Source organism: Ixodes scapularis, unplaced genomic scaffold (assembly GCF_016920785.2).
Source record: "Ixodes scapularis isolate PalLabHiFi unplaced genomic scaffold, ASM1692078v2 PGA_scaffold4__175_contigs__length_147842914, whole genome shotgun sequence".
Lineage (NCBI taxonomy): Eukaryota > Metazoa > Arthropoda > Arachnida > Ixodida > Ixodidae > Ixodes > Ixodes scapularis.
In genome coordinates, this window is record NW_024609879.1 from 481,485 (window position 1) to 500,635 (window position 19,151).

The following is a 19,151-nucleotide window of genomic DNA, read 5'->3' on the forward strand; positions in this document are numbered from 1 at the left end:
AAAATAGGCCTGTAGTTTTCGACATCTTTCCTAGAACCACCTTTGTAAATAGGGACTATGAGAGTGGTCTTCCAGTCGTTTGGCAAAAGACCCACAGAACGTGACTTTGCCTAAATTAAATAAAGATAGAGTGAAATCGGATGAGCGCTTAAGCACACAAAGGAGATATGCCATCTGGGCCATTTGCCTGAGTTTGGTCGATACTCTATAGTAGCATTTCAATAGCACTCACGCTTAGTTCTACTGGCTCCACTATTGGGACAGTGCTCACGGGTGAAAAACAATTACGGTTGTACCAGGGGTGATCAAAAAGTGCCGGGATTGATTTTGTAGCGTAAAAAGTGAGGGCAATACAGTGATGCGCGCGCAGCACTCAAAGAACCTTCGTGTCTTGTTATACCAAAGGGCGTCGCTCTGTCAACATTTGGAGCTGCGCTACACTAGTTTGTTTGACCACATGCATGAGCATGATGGCGATATTTCCATACACTGCAAACCAAAGCGAGAACGAACATCAATTTTACATCAAGCTCGACAAACATAAAAGAGAGACCTCTAAAATGATCTAGAAGGCTTATGTAAAAAAAAAGTGAGGTGTGTGAGGTGTTTTGAGTGGCACTCGTGCCTCAAGAATGGCAGAACATCACCAAAGTCAAGGAGAGGTCGGATAAAGTCGCCCTACGGCTCTTCGTCTTCCAGCGATGTTCTGCTGTTCCTGAAGCGCGAGTGCCACTTAAATTGCCTGGCGATTCCCAGGCCTTTCCAGAAGCTTCAAAATTCCCTGACAATTTCAGGTAGATAGAAATAACAAGATACATGGCAATCTGGTGAACTTTCAACATCTTGAACACCCTTTGTCCCTACACTCGGGTGTTCAAGATAGGATTTCCAGGTTGGTAGACACCCAGCACATTAGAAAAAAAAGGAGCCGAAGTGGCTCAGGCCGTCTGGCTCCCCAGCGTTTGAGTGGGGCAGCTGGGAGGTTCACCTTGGAGAGCACAGTCGAGCGCTGCACAAACGCAGACAGCACCAGAGTCCTCCCTCCGACCGAGAGCTCCTCGTCCTCCCGGCACAGGATGCAGGTGTGGCGAGATGCCGAGGGGGCCTCCGCAGCGGCCACGTCCAGCTCCCCCGCCTCCTGCGCCCCACGCTTCGCTCAGCCTCCCGCAACTTGTTGGCGCAGCGGATAGTGAACAAAACGACATCTCGCCTGAATGCATTGTGATCGAGCCTTTTGACCTCAACCTTAAAGGGAGGCTGAAGGAAGGCTTGAAAAAAACCAGCTCGAGGTGAATTCTACTGCAAATTTTCCCCGTAAATTTAGTGGGGAAACTGAATTGGTGTTGAGGTGACGTAATGTTAAATTTCCAGCTATATTTAGCGGTAAAATCTCTGCAAAATTTTTACGCTAAATTTAGCGCGACGTCACATGTGACGTCAGGAGGGTAAAGTTTTCCCGCCAAATTTGGCGGTAAAATGTTTCGCTAAGTTTGGCGGAAAGCTTTTCCACTAAATTTAGCAGGAAAATTTCTCGCCAAATTCAGCGAGAAAAGTTTACCCTCGTGATGTCACATGTGACGTGACGTGTGACATCATTATGGGAAACATCCTCTAATGCAATGCACGGTTACGCTGATGCCAACGCCGCTCAACCCGGAGACGGGCACCCAAGAGCTGCACTCTAAGAAGTCACGTGAGTACCAGGTTGGTAGAAGTTTTGACGTACTTGAAGCTACTTGAAGCTGGCTATCTGAATGCGCCACTAATAGCAATGTGCGAAAAGATCCCAAGGCGCAAATGCAGCGATATACCGCAAGATCAACGGTGAGGAACGTCCGATAGCAAATGCTTCCAAGACCCTGAATTCATCGGAGTGGGCTTATGCACAAATAGAGAAGGGAGCACTAGCTATTATCTTCGGAGTCCAAGTTCACCAGTACAGTCAAACCCAGATATATTGAATTCAAAGGGGGCCGTAAAATTGCTCGATATAGCGATAATTTGATGTACAAAATATATGTTACCTTAAGCTCCAGTTGAAATTTTTGCGCGTCTCTGGTAATACCGAAGACCCCGACAAACGGGACCTTACCAAATGGAGCTTCTAAGAGCCGCAAGATCACATCATCAGATCATGAAAATCACAGACACCGCTGTGTTTAGCCGACGGTGTGTGTGATTGTTTACGCCTAGCCACAACCTCCACGCAGCGCCAGCAATTCACACGGCAAAAAAAAAAGAGAAGAAAAAGACGGGCAAAGCAATAACGGCGAAAGAAAAAATAAACAAAGATAAGGCGTTTAAAGTGTGATTGCTCAACCGTTGTTGACACACTCAACTAGATGAAGACTTTTTTTTTTTTTTTTGGCTCATATTAATTTGGGGTTAAGGAGTCCCGCAGCGACAGCGATGTTCTGTTCGGGGAAAGAGCGCATGCTATCGTGCCAACAACGAGCACCCCCTGCCCTCCCTACGCATGCCCTTCCCCTTGCTTTTGCCATCCTCCACTTTTTTTCTTAATGCAAAAGCATTAACCGTTTTTTGGAGCGAACTGATGTCATCAGTTTGAAGCGTGAAAACGGCACCTAGTTTCCGCGACCGCCTTCGGTTCCATTGGCTGGCGCGCGTCGACGGGGCTCCCATTGGCCGCTGCGCTCGTCAGTTTCCACGACCGCTCACCCCATGGTGCTGCGTGTCCATCGGCGCAGAGCGTCCAAGGTCACCAGGGGAGCACACGCACTGACCGGTGACGAAAAGTGTGCAGCAGACGAAAAAGGGAGCGGACGAGCGGCTTGCATGCTTTCCCATTTCCGATTCATAAGAAGCTAGTGTGAAGACGCAGGCAAGTTGGTGACAAATCATAGTAAAAAAACAACACCGTCCAAGACGGTGTTGTTCTTGTCCTTTTCAGCTCCTTGTCTCGGTTTTTCTACCATGATTCGTAAGAAGTGCATAGGTGTACCTCAAGCTTTTTTTTTTTACAGTTTTCTTTTTTTTTACAACCACGGGAGAAGCCACGAGCGGCCGTTTTAGTTCGCTATATCGAGTGTCCCCGCCATGGGAGTTTGATACACAAAAACAATGCTTCAATACTATTACATGTGATTTCCAAGGGGATGTTTGGACTGTTCGATATAAACAATAATTCGAAATACCCGGGTGTGATATAACCGGGCTCGACTGTACCTCCGAGGATACGAGCTAACGCATAACTTTAGGGTAAAGCGGCAAAAGTGGCCGTGGGCCCGGCCGTGCAGCGGGCACACCTTGAAGAGGTCCGAGTACTCCTGGATGAAGTTCTTCTGCATGGCCGACATCTGGGCCATGATGCGCGCACGGCGTGCGGCTGCGGCCTCGGCGTTGCGTGCCCCAGCCAGGCGCCCTCCCGGGTCTGCCTCCTCCTCCACCTCCATGGGGCACTGGTCCGTGGGTCCGTCCCGCACCCGCCGGAAGTGCCGCAGCGTGTGGTCCAGCAGCGGCTTCTGGCTGCGCACCCTGGGGGCGGCCGCACACCTGGGAACACCGCCCACCACTTAATCTCTGCAAGCCACAAATCACCCAATTGCGACATCGCCCGACACTAAGAAAAGTCTCGAGATGTTACTCGGCTTTCTTTTTGACTCACCGCTTCTTCGGAGCACTACCGTTTTCACGTGTACCTCGTGTTCGTTTCTGCCTACCATATCGTTTTATAGTTTATGTATTTGTTCGGCATAACTTCCCAGCGCAGCATACCTCGTAGTAGCTAAGGGTGTGTTTGTGTCATTGTAGCCTATCGCCGAGCGTCCTTTTGATTTGTCTGTCGTTTCCGAGACAAGTTCGACCAACTCGCCTCAGAAAACTGTTATCACATTTTATCCAGTTTTTCTCATTCAAGTATGTGTTGTTTCTGTCGTGTATATTCTCAAAAAGTGGGTGTGACCTCTTCGATGAGTCGCACGAGGAACTGATCGTAATTTTGGATAAATGATGCCAGTCCAACACAACTGTGCAAACCAGCCTTCAGATGTGCATCAAACTTCTTAGCAATTTTATCGCTTTTCAACACATACTGCTCCACGACTTTTGGGGGCTTTGAAACTTGCCCGAGAGGCACGCACAATTCATTTGGCATCTGTCAACTTTATGCAAAGAATAAAGTTCCCCGTTCCAATTTCAATCCCTCGCCAAAAAGAAACCGCGATTCAGTCTGCCAGTGGCCATGAGAGGCTTACGGGCACATCCCCAGCAGGAGCCACCGGGGTGCACCCATGCGAGGCACCTCTTCAGCAGCAGCTGCCTGTCCGAAATCACGCGCAGTCACGTGCCAACTTGGCAATTTTTTCCCACTGCCTTGGCAGCCCCGACCACAGCCACACCCCTGAAACAAAGCTTTTAAGAAGATTGGACGACGACCTCGCGAGTGGCAACTTGTGGCCTTTTGTCGTCAATAAAGCCTTGCCGGCCATCTGGATGTCCCAGGACGACCGACGTCCCTCACACTGGCTCGCCGTTAAAATTATAAAGTTTATAGCAGGCAGGGAAAGGGAGACACTAGACTTGTTAGTGTGTTCGGCCGAACAGCCAAGCCAATGCAGTAGTAGTGGGCAAAGCAACTGGTTTGCTGCTGGGGCTTCGAGTGTGACCTCCACTTAAATTGCATTTAACGGGGTAAATATTGCGTAAAATTTTTTTCCGTTTTGTAGAAAATTACGAAAAAAAACTTTTTTTTTTTCATAATTCGAAAAAAAAAAAACTTTTTTTTTTCAATATTATTTTTTTAAGGCATGGAGTGCCTCTCCGACCGACGCGTTTACTGCGTCCGCAAAAGTGGTTTTCCGAGTTCCGCCCCGCTGTAAGAGTGTCACACAACAGTCGAGCACGGTTATAACAGAGTCAACGGAAATCACTTCGCTATATCCGCTTTTTCCTTATACCTGGGCCCCCTAAAAGTAATATGCAAAATAAAATTACACGGGCCATCACGGGCATATTTATTGTGCCCTGCAGAAAGCAGTCGAGGCTTCCCTGCACACGCCCACTGCTACATCGGAGCCACCTCTTGCTAACTGCAAGAAGCTCCGATTGAGATCCTACGAGCTACGTATGGACCGTGCCGACAGCTGCGACAATGCAAAGCATTCTTTACGTTTATGCGCACTTCGTCGAGGATGGCAGGACGCCTTTGTTTCAAAAATATTGCCTCCTCCTTCCCCGTCGAGGTGCCGGCGATGCTAGAACTCACCGTCGTTGAGAGGTGACGAGTGACCAAATCGGTGCTTGAGAAAAGCTAGACTTTCGCACAGAGTTACCACACCGACTAGCGACGCCGACATGGAGCACAAAGCAAATAAAGGAGCGCGAGCGGCACCGATTTCGCACTAAAGCTTGTGTTTCGTCGGTATAGAGAGCATAGACTTAGGAGAGGGGGCAACTGCTCAAGCTGGGTGACGAGGCTTGTGGGCAGTGTCTGCAAAATGAGCTGCAGCCTGCAAAGAGTCAAAAGCGTTCACCGTCTGCAAACGTGTCCGCACCTCTGCTCGGTTTCCTCGCCACGCTGGCCACGCGACAACCAAATGCAGGCACACTTGTGCTGATCTGCCCAGAACTTGTCCGTCATTAAATTGCAAACGCTCTCCATGTTTGAAGATGCTCCCTTACTTAAATCTAGGCTCCCTCCGTCGGATACATTGTTGCTAGCGCTCCGAACGCCCTTATCGGCATGCCGCAATGGCTTCTCCGCGTGCGATGCGGAAAAGCCGCTTCCCAGAAAAGGAGCAGGAAGCATATGACAATGCAGAGGCTGACGCCGACAGCCTTTGCAGCGCGTCCGCGGCTCGTTCTGGGTGGCTGCTCAGCCACAGCAGCAAGGCGCGGCGGTCTGCGACTCTGAACTTTACGAATTTGATTCTTTTTTTTTATTATCACAAATTTTTTCTCGGCTATATTCGTGAGAGCCACTCAATTTCCTCTGCTATAAATGGACAGAAATACATAGAAAAACTGCAAATGGCAATGGCAAATTGTGATCACTTTGCTACAGCTGCTATTTCGTTATAACTAGGGCTCCGTGTTTTCCGAGTTTATTTTTCGTCAAATTCGGAGGGCGTTTTTCGGAGTTTATTTTTTGCCAAAGATTCTGAGTTTATATTTTTTTTTTATTCCCAATTCTCCAAAATTCTGAGTTTAATTTCACCGTGTTTTTTATTAAAAATAAATAAATAAATAATAACCGTATGTCAAATAAAAAATAAAACGCGCTTGTATCATTTGAAATATGTTCAGCTGAATTTGGCGTTGGTGCCATTGCCATTGGCAATACTAATTTATCCACGCCACAGGTCACACACAAGTGGCGCTTCGATAAACCCCGATACCTTAAAAACAATAAACTCCCAAAGGTAGTCACTAGGAAGCTCGTAGTCATCCCATCTTATTACACCAATCTAGCCCGCGGCCGCACGAGGTGGAGTGGTTAAGGAGGTAATAAAGAGTTTGAACTGCCCCTCTTCCTAATTTTATACAATCCCTATGGTCCATAGGCTTCACTGCTACTAAAACATACCCTTTCCTTTCTCTAAATCACAAATCGCATGGCCTAAACTGGAAACCAAAAGAGTGGCTTCTGTCGCGACCCGAATGTACAACGAACGACCTGTTGCCCTGAATCAACCTTGAAAAAACAAGCGGCATGACCCCTTTTGACAACGGTCCGAGATTTGAAAGATAATAATGGTGGAATTTTCCCAGGACCATTGGCTCTGTGCTCATCAAACTGTAAAAAAAAAAGTATTTTACTTTTTTCTTTTGTCGGGGGGGGGGGGGGGGAGTAGCATTGACACATAAATATTCGGAGTTTAAGGGGCATCCACACGAAGGAGAAATCCGCCACGTTCTTCCGCGGATCGCGCATCACGTGAGACATACGTCATCCCTTTTTGACGCCTCGCAGCGCGTTCTCCTCCGTGGCGGAGGCGCGGAGGCTTTGTGCTGGCAGCACGAAAGCTCCGCAAGTGCACACGGCGGAGTCGGGGACGGAGTTTCCCGGGATGTTGACGTCACGACATCCGTCCGCGGAGTTCTCCTTCGTGTGGATACCCTATTACCGGATAAATACGAATTGACCAAAATTTTACCGGCGGGAGTTTTTCGGATTTATTCGAAAACACGGAGCCCTAGTTATAACCGACTCGGTTATAAGTGGGTGCGACTGCGGCACGTGCTGCAAACCTGGTGTCAAGCTGAGTGGGGCAGAACGGGCAGATGTCCGTTCTGCCACACTCCCAGCTCGACAATCCACCAAATTTCCTGTAGTCTTTCGGGTCGTAACTAATAAAAAAAATGGCCAGCATCGTGACATCCGACAGTCTCTCGTGGAATGCGGGAGAGGACGCTGTACACGCGGGGACAGCCCCCTGGTGCCCACCTCTCGAGGGCGTCTGCCAGCCCCGAGCGGGTGGCAGCGGCCGTGAAGGCGAAGAAGGAGTCCGCTGGGGGCACCCCCCGGTCCCGGAGGCGCTGCTCTTCGTGCAGGGCCACCCCCACCAGGTGCAGGGCCTTCTCCAGCTGTGTCTCCGAGAAGGAGGGGCAGCCCGGGCTGCTGGCACGCCCCAGCACCAGGTTCAGCACCTGCAAGGGGGCCTCCAAGTCACGCCCCAGACGTGCACCGGGAAGCCGCCCAGGTGCATGGCGTAGCACCTCTGCCCAGGTGACCTTGTTATTGCATCTAGATGCCAACGGGACAGCTTTCAACGTTGGGCTTTATTAAAACTGCCCAGCGCGCGAGCTAAGGCATGCTCTGGTCGTTTGCCTGTCATGCTGCCTTCTTCTCTGTGCCAATATAGGGCGGTTTCGAGCGACATACTTTCAAACATATTTATTGGCGACATACTGCTGGACACCATGTTGTCCAACTTTTCAGTTTGTCTTTTTATGTGCGGAGGCAGCATTTTCCAGACTCTTCTACGCAGCAATTGACCATGTCTGCCAGAGTACGGTCGAACCCGTTCATAACGAATTCTTTTATATAAGGATATAACATATAAAAAAATAGATCAAACTTGCATACCGTATTTACTCGCATAATAAACGCGTCCCCCACCACGGGTATCAATATTTTGACTTTTTTTTTTCCCTCCCAAAATCAACGCACCTCCAATTTTCGGATCCGCGAGTCTCGAATTGCGTCCAATTTAGCAAGCCACTAAGCCAGTTTTCTTTGACCGCCAAGCGGTCAAGCCAAGTCAAGCCAAGTCAAGCCAGGCTGGGCTGCTCACGTAATGGCTGCAAGTGCATAGTTGCGGTAGTTACGGAACTGATCAACCGTGAAACCGAGTGTCGCGCACACTTGACGAAGCTTGGGTTGAGGAATTGCCGAGCCCCGGACATTCTTCGCCTATCAGATGCATTGATGTCAACAAACAAGCCATCGTCTGTAGTCCGCTTTCGGACGGTGAAATTGTGAAAGTGGTTAGCCCTACTTTCACATATTTTGGGTAAACATGTTTATTTAATCCGCAACAGAACGGCACAGCGAGGTGCACGCTGCGCTGTAGGCCGAGAGTGTCTGGTAGCCTCTCCGTGAACAAAACTTGATCCGTGCAAGCGGGCTTCAGCGGTCGTGGGTTGGACTTCGTACGAGTTCTTATACGTGTAGTCGCGGATTACACTTGAGCATGCCCGCCAGATACTAGCAATATATATCGCCTAAGGACGGTTGTGTTGCTTTTCGTGCTGAGTGAGCGTCGTAGGGCGCTTTTCCTTCGGCAAAAGGCACCCCAAAAGCGCCCTAAAAAGGTTTGCAATTTATGAAGCATGGTTACTGTGGCGCCCCCCAGACCAGGAGTGGGTGCGCCTCCATCACTGGAGACATGCCACTGTACCTTGCCGTGTCATACTGGCACCTAATATGACATTTGCATGAAGTGTGTAAATGCAAAAATTTTACCCCCCCCAAATATGGGTCAATTTTCCGGGAAAAAAAAAGTGTGTTCATTATGCGAATAAATACGGTATAGCAAATTCAATGCCGAGAGTTTGAAGAATGCGGTATTGACGCTAAATGTGTGGCAGACACGCTTGTTAGGTTCTTTCACGTACAGCAAAAGAATGTTCAATTCAAGAAAAAGTGACTGATATCCTTCTAGGCCCATCTACCGTAATATCCCGAGTCATCGCCCATCCCCGAGCCATCGCCCACCACATTTTTTGGGCCAATATCGATTTCCGAAAAAACACCGAGTCATCGCCCACCCCTTCAAATACCCCAGCGCGGACTCTGCGATCCGCGAACACTCATCCTACATGAATGACGCGGCTGCGGACCTTACAGTTGGAGGACGTCCATGACAAAGTAAGACGAAGGAGGGACAGACACTTCTTTTTGTTTACGCGTTTACTCCGTGAACGACCCCAAAGTCGTCGTGTATCCGTGCGAAAATAAAACGATGGAGATAACAAAATAAGAGTTTGTTAACGTAACCGCGGAGTGTTAGGTCAAAGTCTGTCTCCGCCAAAGTAAGGTCACCGCGAACCCGCTCCTTCTTCCCGCCCGTCGCGACCGCGGTTGTGCAATATTTTAGGCAAAGCCAAAGCGTAAATAAAGCTTTGCTGGAACGTCCTACACAGACGTTTGCAGAGCGTCCCAACCGTGCATTGATAGCCCGCCGTGCACAGACGCACGTATCTACGCACCAAACAAGAAAGTTGCGCAAGAGCTTGCAATTGACAAGGCGCCCGACTTGGCCCGATGCCAAAGTATTTGCCAACGCGACCACCGGCTTTTCCGCTTTCCCAGCATTGCTCTTGGTCGCTTCTTTGGTCCGCTCGCTCGCTCGTTGCGCCTGGTCGGTTTTTCTATTTTCTTGTAGACTTTTCTTTCTTTTCTTTTTACTAACTAGGAGAACATAATGGTGACATTCTTTCACGGAACAAACGTTCGTGCTATATGCAGATCGGCGGGGTTTCTAGCGCGTATGCAAGCAACGGACTTCGCTATAGTAAAATATTCTTTCGTGAGCATTTTTTTTTCTATAAAACAATGAAACTAAATCGAGTTTTGAGTTTGAGGTATCTCTCGTGCATCAGCGCTAGATACGCAGAGAAAAATAGGCGGTTTTTTCCGATTTTTTTCAAGTGTTTGTGCTCACCCACCGAGACATGGCCCACCCCACTTTTTTAACGAATTTCAGGCGGTTGGGGGGTGGGCGATGACTCGGGATATTACGGTATAGATAAAACGGGGAGCAAATCAATTTGAACTGCTCCTTCCATCAGGACGTCTGCCAGATTAGAGCACCTAGAGTCGAGAGGAGATAGAAATTGCTCCTCACCTGCACAATGGGCCTACCGATTACGAGCGAGCCAGAAGCGCCCGCGTTTTAAACTTCTTTTACGGAAATTCTCCACATTTCTCACTCGTAGGGTCATATATTTTGTCCGAGCTTTCGGGAACTTGTTGGGGGTGACCTTAGGCACTCACGGCAGATGGCGTTTTGACACGGACTGGACTGTGCGCTCCATTTTTACGCAGCCCAGCAAAAACCCTCCGTCGAATTCCTGGCACCCTCGCTTCACTTTGCGTCACCAACTTGCACAATTTGCGCAACTCAACCAACTTTTTGTGTTGGTGACACACTCGCAGATTCTGTGCTGCCTGCAATCCCAGATTTCTTCCCGCGATCCTAAAGAAAAAGTATGTTTCTGGTTCGTGTGAGACAAACGGACGTTGGTCCCGTCTTCAACAATCTCAAAACGACCCGACCTCGTGACATAAGGCCATGGCAGTGTCGTACGAGCGGAAGTGGCAGGCACGGAGCGCAGTGCCAGGACATCCGACCACACCTTGGGCCCCTTTGGGACAGGCAAGAGGGGCGTACCCCGAGCATGACGTCGCACTGGAGCAGGTTGACGACCGTGGCAAAGGGGCGGGCAAACTCGGGGGGGCAGGGGGGCGGGCAGCAGGGCTCCAGGCCGGCCTGCTTCCTCCGCCGCAGCTGGGCCTCCTCCGCCCGCGACTGCTCCTCCCGCGTGTAGTGGTAGAAGAACGGGTTGAACTCCCCGTAGAACTCGGGCCGCAGCTCGTACCGGCTGCAGAAACGGGGCACCGGTTACTCCTTCTCTACCGTCTGCCCACACACTCCACACTAAAGAAAACCATGACAAGTGATAACTTTGCATTAAGGATGGGCGAATATTCAGTTATTACAGGTAGCCAATCGAATTCTGTTCCGTTCAGTATTTGCTCCGAATCAAGTATTCGACAATATCGAATTATTCGACAATACTGAATTATTCGACCTTTCTAAATGACAGTCAAACCCGACTATATCAAATGGTTCCTTAAATCAAACAGTTTTTGTGCAAAGTAATGTTACAGTGATAATATATAGCAAAAACTATGGTTACATCAAACAAAAAATTGCAGCCGCTACCGATATATCGAACTGCCAAGAGCGCCGTTTTGCTCTGCAAGCTGGCTTTCCCCCAACGCAGGTGGCCGCATTAGGGGAAAGCCAGCTTGTAAAGCACGCTGACTTTTTTCTTTTTTTTTTGGGCGGCCGCGTTGACTGCTTGGAAGAAAAGAAAAAAATATCTTTTGCGGAGGGAGCGGAGAGAGGGTGTTCCATGCTCCCTCTCCCCGCTCCGTCTGCAAAACAGAATACTATATTTTTTTTTCTTTTAAGCGGTTGACGAGGCCGCCCGGAAAAAACAAAGAAAAAAAATTGCAGTGGCTTAGCTCGGCTATGCCAGGATATACGTAGCGTCAGCTTAGGTTATTTCCCCAGTTCATTAGACGATGGATATGAGCGAGGGAAATCTGTGGCAAAAGTAAAAGTTCGGCCACATCGTTTAGAACCAGTAGACCTGATGGTAACAATACTCATTGGTACCGCTAAAGAGTGGAATCTTCTGCTTAACGAAAAAGTTCTTGCACGTTGTACAAACCCGCGCCACAGTTTCACCACACTCAGGCAGCGCCGTTAAACTCAACGTTTCACGCATGGCACTACTTACCGGCATCAAGTCTTTCATGTGCCACAGTCTTTTTCATGTGCCACGGATTGTTTACAAAGTCCGTTTCAAAGGTCTGAGTCGCACTGGCGCTTTCGCCAAATTTCACCGTACAGTCAGTCAATCGGCGAGCCTTGACGTCATCGACGGCGTCTTGTTGTTGCTGCTGCTGAGATGGTCGGGCACGTCGCTCAGCCTCCTGGCGACGCCGCTTTGCCAGACGTTCCTCCCTTTGCTCCGTTGTCTCCGCAGCGCGTTAAGCCTTCTTCTGTTCGTTCTTCCTATGCTCTACCGCTAATTGCCAGGCAACTACTTCGGGATCCGATGAGTTAAGCTTCTCCGCTCTTCTGCGCCGCAGCAATTTCGCTCTCCTTCTCCATGGCTATACCAGACTGGCAAACGCCCTGCTATATGTATACCTACTGGTACCTCTCCACGTGCGCACATAATGAGAGGCGCTATCAAGCGGCTCCGGTGCAGCGTCAAACTTGGCCACTGCGCAACGGAGGCGCACAGCTGGGCACGCGGCGGCACCAGAGCGTCTGCCGCAGCTATGACGTCACTCCTCTGGAATGTGCAGACCGGCAAGGCAAGCGTGGCAACAGCGGAGTGCGCGGCGGCGGCGGCTCCAGCGCGCCAGCTGTGCGCCGTGCGACGTCAGTGCTCCTCGCGCATGCGGAGCATGGCTCTCCAGGAGCCGTGCGAAACTGCTCAACGTCGGCCAGTGGAGCTCACACTATAAAAAGCCAGCTTGCTCTGCCAGCTGGCTTCCCCCAATGCAGCCACCTCTCATAGGGCAAAGCCAACTTGCAGAGCAAAACGGCACTCCGCAGGAGAAGGTGCTCCTGCTCAGACATGCACCAAACTCTCAGCATAGCTCAGCGCTGATGCGCGAATATACAAGGCAGCGGCCTCAGCATTTTGGAGTCTGTCGATAGCATAGAAAAATATCATTATCGTGGATGCAATGAAGAAAAAGCAGCAGAAGATGCAAGACTACCTCATTGTGTAATATTTCAGCAGAAAGTGTATTTTTGAGAGTCGAATTTGTTAAAACCTTTATATCGAATTATCCGGTATATCGAACTGGTAGACTTTTTTTGCGAGTTCGATATAAACGGGTTTGACTTACTCTGGCTTGGATTTCCAGCCAGGTGGCGCAAGCTTCAGACCATTTCGTGCTCCCAAACTCAATACACTTGAAATTAACAAAGACAGTACTTCTAACACCAAATAAGTGCAAATATAAAACTATAGTTTAAACATATCTTGCGGTATTTGTTGCTTGTACTATTCAAACTATTCGATTAGAAATTATTCGGCCAAAACCACTATTCGCTTCGAATTCAATTCGGACCCGAAATCCTCTATTTGCCCATGCCTACTTTGCATCTCTTCGTTAATCGTTGAGGATTTTAGACTGAGGAAGAGGGCAAAAACACACGCTTTGCCCTCATCATTTTATCTCTTTGATCCTCCGCCAAAAGAGCCGAATCATGGGCAAACTCAATCACGCCCCAATTTCGTACAGCAAAACGTGATCACCTCAGGTGATCGCGCGCTGTTTTACGAAACTCCGTGTGGTTTTCCTGGGCATTCCAACTCGAGGCTCCCAGGCTTCGTTACGGAACTGTATCGCTCCAATTCATCCATGTCTGCGCTGCCACCTTGGATCCTTGCACGCTACATTATTATTTCTGCATGCATAGCACGCCATTCGTGTTGTCGACGGGTCTCGTGGTGTGGATGGCCTCCTTGAGTCATTTATGACATTATTTCCACTCCAGTCTACCTGGATACCAAATGTTTATGGAATTAAGACGTGGAAAAGGATATTGCTGGAATCGCATCTTGAGAGTAGCTGTGACGTCTCATTGGTCACTTTGAAGAACCTTTTAAAGCAGCAAAAGTCCATTTGGAGCAGCAACAAGTACTGTTGGAGCATAAACCCACATTTCATTCGTACAAGTTCAAACATCACCTTAAGATTCATGCACTTATGTCTATCTTCCCTTCCTGTCTCTGTGCAACCTTTTTCATGGCATCGACATCATCGCAGTTTTGATCTCCTAGCGAGCAGTTTAATTCCACCTAGAAGCACGAGGCTCGGTAACAAGACGCTGACTGATGAAGGGCAGTACAAACTTCTGTGCATGCTTATTTTAGGTAAGAAATCAAACGTAAGCCAAACGCTGTATTCCACCGAAATAATGTTAGAATATAATAACTTAAGCCCCCCAAAGTGATGTTTTCTTTAAGTTCTAAATGTTGTTATAAAACTGCAGTTCTTAATTTAGATAAAAAAAAATCAAGATTTTGTTATTTGATTATGAACATCAATGACAATTTATAACCGTTAAAAAAATCAACGGCACAGAGAAGCCGGCATTGATTGCCAGGTGGGTATAGTATATGATATTCCAATGGCCTGTGGATTCACCCGACGAAAAGGTGCTTGAATGATAGACTGCCTGAACACATGAGGGCAGTTAAGAACGGGTCTCCAGACTCTGAGGTTACTAAACATGTACAGGCATGCAATAATTGTTTGCCTGATTGGGGATCTACTGTTGTTTTGACCAAAGAGAGAGATTGTGCAAAAAGAGTCTTGAGAGAGACAAGCAGAATCACGACTGCAGGCAATTGTATCAGTCGGCTGTCAACCGCATTAGACGAAGCGACCCAAAAGCTTTTGCTGCTGCTTCATTTTCTATTTTCTTTTTTCCCGGTGTCGGTTCATCAGTTTCAATGTGGGCCTTTGTACGAGATGCAGGTTAGGCCTTGGAGTTTGTGTAAAGGTGTTGTGCATTGGATCCAACCTTGGGGGTTGTGTCAATACACCTTTTCATGTTTACAAATAAACCGGAGCGCCCCTAGCGGATGCCACCGGTGCCGCACATGCGCGATGGGGATGTGGGCAAAAAGCTCGCTGTCGCCCTAAAAAAAAACCCATTGAAGTGCAATGTTATCGGCGTCGGTATGAGTCCCCCTGCCCTTTTTCATGCTCCAATTGTTGATTCTACGTCTTCCTGGCAATGTCTGACTACTTGAGCAGCATCAGCGAAATTAACGAGGCTCGTTACACCGCAAAACTTCGCATGAATAATGTGACATAAGGCGATTCATTCCGCGTGGAAGCCACAGAATGGACGCTAAAGCCAGAGTTGCAAGATGAGATTTCGCTCGCAATTTTCAGTCGCGACATCGCTCGGGCTGCAAAAGCGTGAACCGTGGCTGAGATGGTCGACGTCGATACTGGAAATTGCAAGCAGAATCGGACGAAGTGAATCAGGCAAAACAAGTCGGTGATGGCCACTGGTAACAATTGATCAACATATCCTTGCATCTACTGTTTACATCGAGCCTGCTTACCAACCTTCAAACTTAAGTCTTCTGAGGCCTACACTTACCTCTTATCGCAAGTACCGGGACCATGTTTGCTCTACGGGCCAATGTCGTCTAAAAGACCAGACGACAAGCAGAAATATTTGAAAGAGCAGACGACAGTTCGAACGATCAGGCGGCCGTTTGAACTTGAAGACGCACTGAACGTAGTTTGCAGGTGGTCCGCACAACTTGACGGTTTTCCGGCGTTCATGTTGGAACAAAACAAATAAATCTGATGATCACAAATATCCGTGAATTCAACCCAAAGTGCTTCCCGCCCAAGCAATCGTTGTCCGACGGCATCTGGTTTTTCCTTTTCACGGCACATATCCACGTTCTCGGACGAACCAAGGACATGAAAACGCTACGGTGCGCCACCACCGCGCTGTGGCGTAACAGAGGTGAGTTTGTGTATAGGACTTTGTTTGCAACGGTGTGTACGAACTGAGTTTGGTGGTTTGAAATGAGGTCAAGACGAGGTGTACACTGGCTGAAGGTCCTAGGGGCGTGTGCAGTTTCCGGGAGACTTGTGAGAGAGATGGAATATAAACGACTGTGCCAATAAAGTTTAGTAGCTGCATTTGAAACATTTTGTGTGTTGCCCCCCTTTTCGTCCATCGTTTCTGGTTTTTAGGGGCGAAGCCCCTTAGGGTCTAGCCTTGTCTGTCCGGCGTCCGTGCTCACATCGATTGCCATCCCATCTGTCTTCTTAAAAAAAGAAAAAAAGTTTGCGCAGTCAACAGGATTCGAACCTGTGCGGGGAGACCCCAATGGATTTCTAGTCCGTCGCCTTAACCACTCGGCCACGACTGCGGGACGAGAAGGGGGCTCTGAGATGTGGTAGCAACTCAAGAGCTGGGGTTTCTGTCATAAATGAAACGTTGCATGTAACCGCTCAACGTCTATACAGGAGAGGGCGCTGCGGTCAAATGCGTATATAATCGCGTTAAACTTTGCATGCATTGGCTCAACGTTTATCGACGAGAGGGCGCTGCGGTCAAATGCTCAAATGCGTATATAACCCCGTTCCATACCACATTCTCTTTCTGACATGGACCGTTGACTTAAGCGGTGGAGATGCGTTTCCACAGCTTCTAGCGGATCCAAGCTGATCCGCTAGAAGAACCACTGGCTCTGCGTTTCACCGACCATAAAGCAGTAATAATGAAGTCGAAACGCAACCCGGAACTCAGCACTACCTATGAGCAATAAAAGAAATCAGCACCATCAGCACTACCTATAAACAAAATCAGTATCATCAGCACCACCAGAGCTTCGCCCCAATCAACATCATTCACCATGTGGAGATGCGGTCATTTTTTAAAAATGTGTCTTCTCGAATGCTGGAAGGGATAACAGCCACGCGGTGCTGTGGTCGCCGAAGTTCTCCTTGTACAGCACCCCTTGTCGAATGGCGAAGGTAGGCAGGATTCGTAAGAAAGCACGGGGAATCATACTCCCTTGTCCCTCTAGGTGCTCGATGAGTGCTCGCAGTTCAGGGTCGTCTCATTAAAGTGCTGCCATGTCGCTAAAGGCCCGTTCACACACTTGCATTCGGAGCGACCACTACACTTACGAACGAATGCAACCGGTTGAAACAACGGGTAGTTGCCGTAGCAATGAAGCGCAGAACGACCGTTTCGTTCGTGTTCGTTTGCGACGCAAGGAGTTGAGCCAGGCTGAACTTTTTCGCTACGTTCGGGAACAACGGGAGCGACCGCACCGACAGACCAATCACGGATCGAGGAGAGCTCGGCCGCGCGTGTTGCATGCCGGTCGCGGTTCCTGCTAACATGGCGTCGGTGTTGATCGTCGCATGGTGCAAGCTCGTTGTTCTACGTAGAGTGCTTTCCTTGACTGTGAATTCTTGTCGTGTGTCGCGATAATGACCCAGCACGTCCTAGAAGGGAAGGTCCATTGATTTATGCGGCGATGTTGTGGCGGCACGCTCAAGAGAGCAGAAACGCTCGTGCCGTCGCGTTTGTTTACTTCGACTACAGTGGTGCTTTCTTAGCATTTCTGTCCTCGAACATCGCCCAGATTTCTTATTTGGAATACAGTTAAACCTCGATGTAACGAAGTCGGTAAAATTCGCAATTTACTTCGTTACATTGAAATTTCGCTAAATCGAAATTTGGCTTTAGCATGCAAAAAAAATTAAAAAATCCGAAACATTTTACGGGTATGAAAACTCACCGAAAATGACATTTATTTTGGGGCAGAGTAGTCCGCGAGTTTTGCTTGCGCCTTTACGACAGCAGCAGCGGCGTCATACGGCGTTCGAGCGCCCAAAGCGCTTGCACGGCATCTTGCTGCTCATGCGACGCCGTGTTCCTCCTCAGTACGTCCATTGCGTCGAGCACTTCCCGAGTGCTCGTGTTCTCAGCACTTTCTTCAGGATGGCGTCCAAAACGTTTGCTTTCTCATCCAAAAAAAGAACTTTACGTTTCCTTATGCCAGCAAGCACGTGAGTGAACCGCCCGGTTGAAAAATAAAGCTGTTTAGTTTAGGCGGTGACAATGTTTCCAACCTACACAGCACTCTTGCCCGCACAGTTTACTTGCCCCCTCGCGCCCATAGTGTGCTTGCGCCTTTGCTTTACATCACGGTCATCACGGTCGCAAGACGATAATCGGTCCTCTCGGTCTTCTCCTAGATGGCACTGCCCGTGCTGTCACGCCATCACGTCGCTCCCCCGCTGAAGTTGGCTCCCGCGCTACCCGCGGTACAGTGGACTATGATGATCAGTGAATGTCAGTGGTGATGCTGTTATGCCGTGTAAACTTTTTGCTCGGCATTTTCTGGCCAGCCCCGCGGAATCCGCTTTGCCGCATGCCTCGCCGGCGCTACCGGCGCCGCATCCTCGGGCAGCCTAGGAACGTTGGAAGGCCTGTCCCCGTGAAGTAACCTTTCAAAGCGCTCGTGTTCGCGCATAATTTTTTTTTTTTTTAACCCCAATTTTTTTTTTTTGCGAAGTTGTTTTTTAGAGTCTATTTATTTATTGCCTATGGCAATGGCGCTTCGTTATATTGAAATAGCAGCAAAATAGACTTCGTTATATAGAGACTAAAAATACATGGGGTCTATGGGCAAAAAATTATAAAAAATAAAATACTTCGTTAAATCGAGGATTTCGTTACATTGAAGTTCGTTATATCGAGGTTCGACTGTATTTCATGCCTGTGCTAAAGTTGAAGGTATTACTGGTGCTTGCTGTATTTAAAGGCGTCTATGAAGGATGCAAATTTCAACGTGTTTTCATCACCAAAGAAAAAAGATTAGTGTTAGCAACGTCTATGTGATCACAAAATCATATTTCTACGTTGCTCTATTGCTGCTAAGATTGCATTGTCTTTTGTAATCGTAGAAGAGGCGCATGATGAGATTTGTACTATTGGCCAAGTTGTGTGTTAAGGTCGTGATTGTCCAAGATGGCGTACTGCATCTTTTTCTTTTCTTTTTTTCATCCCCTCTACCCTGCAAGCCTATCCTGAAAGAAAATATAAATAAAGCTCGAAGCTATAGAAAACTGTCTGTCTATTTTCTGTTACACCAATAAGTGGCCGCGCGTCCCCTTCTTTTTAGAGGCACCGCTGAAACAGCTGACGGCGGCGGAGAAGCGATCGCCGTGCTGCCGACCCACTGCGCTTGTTGCAGTGGTTGCAGGAGTGTGTATGCACGGCGCAGAGCAGTTGTTCTGACCTCTCTGGTCACAACAGATGCAGTCCTACATATCGCACTCATTGCAAGTGCCTGAAGCAGCCTTAAGATCC

At 48.6% G+C, this 19,151-nt stretch overlaps 1 protein-coding gene across 1 annotated transcript in view; it reads right to left on the bottom strand.

The window, feature by feature from the left end:
• Positions 1 to 19,151, bottom strand: part of LOC8037225 (E3 ubiquitin-protein ligase UBR2) — a 122,157-nt gene that overhangs the window by 36,356 nt on the left and 66,650 nt on the right. Inside the window, exons 13-16 of the mRNA XM_029991547.3 lie at positions 10,857 to 11,067; positions 7,406 to 7,608; positions 3,267 to 3,513; positions 989 to 1,138 (exon numbers count right to left, since the gene is read on the bottom strand). Of these exons, the coding sequence (XP_029847407.2) occupies positions 989 to 1,138; positions 3,267 to 3,513; positions 7,406 to 7,608; positions 10,857 to 11,067 (811 nt within the window). The remainder of the gene's footprint in view (positions 1 to 988; positions 1,139 to 3,266; positions 3,514 to 7,405; positions 7,609 to 10,856; positions 11,068 to 19,151) is intronic.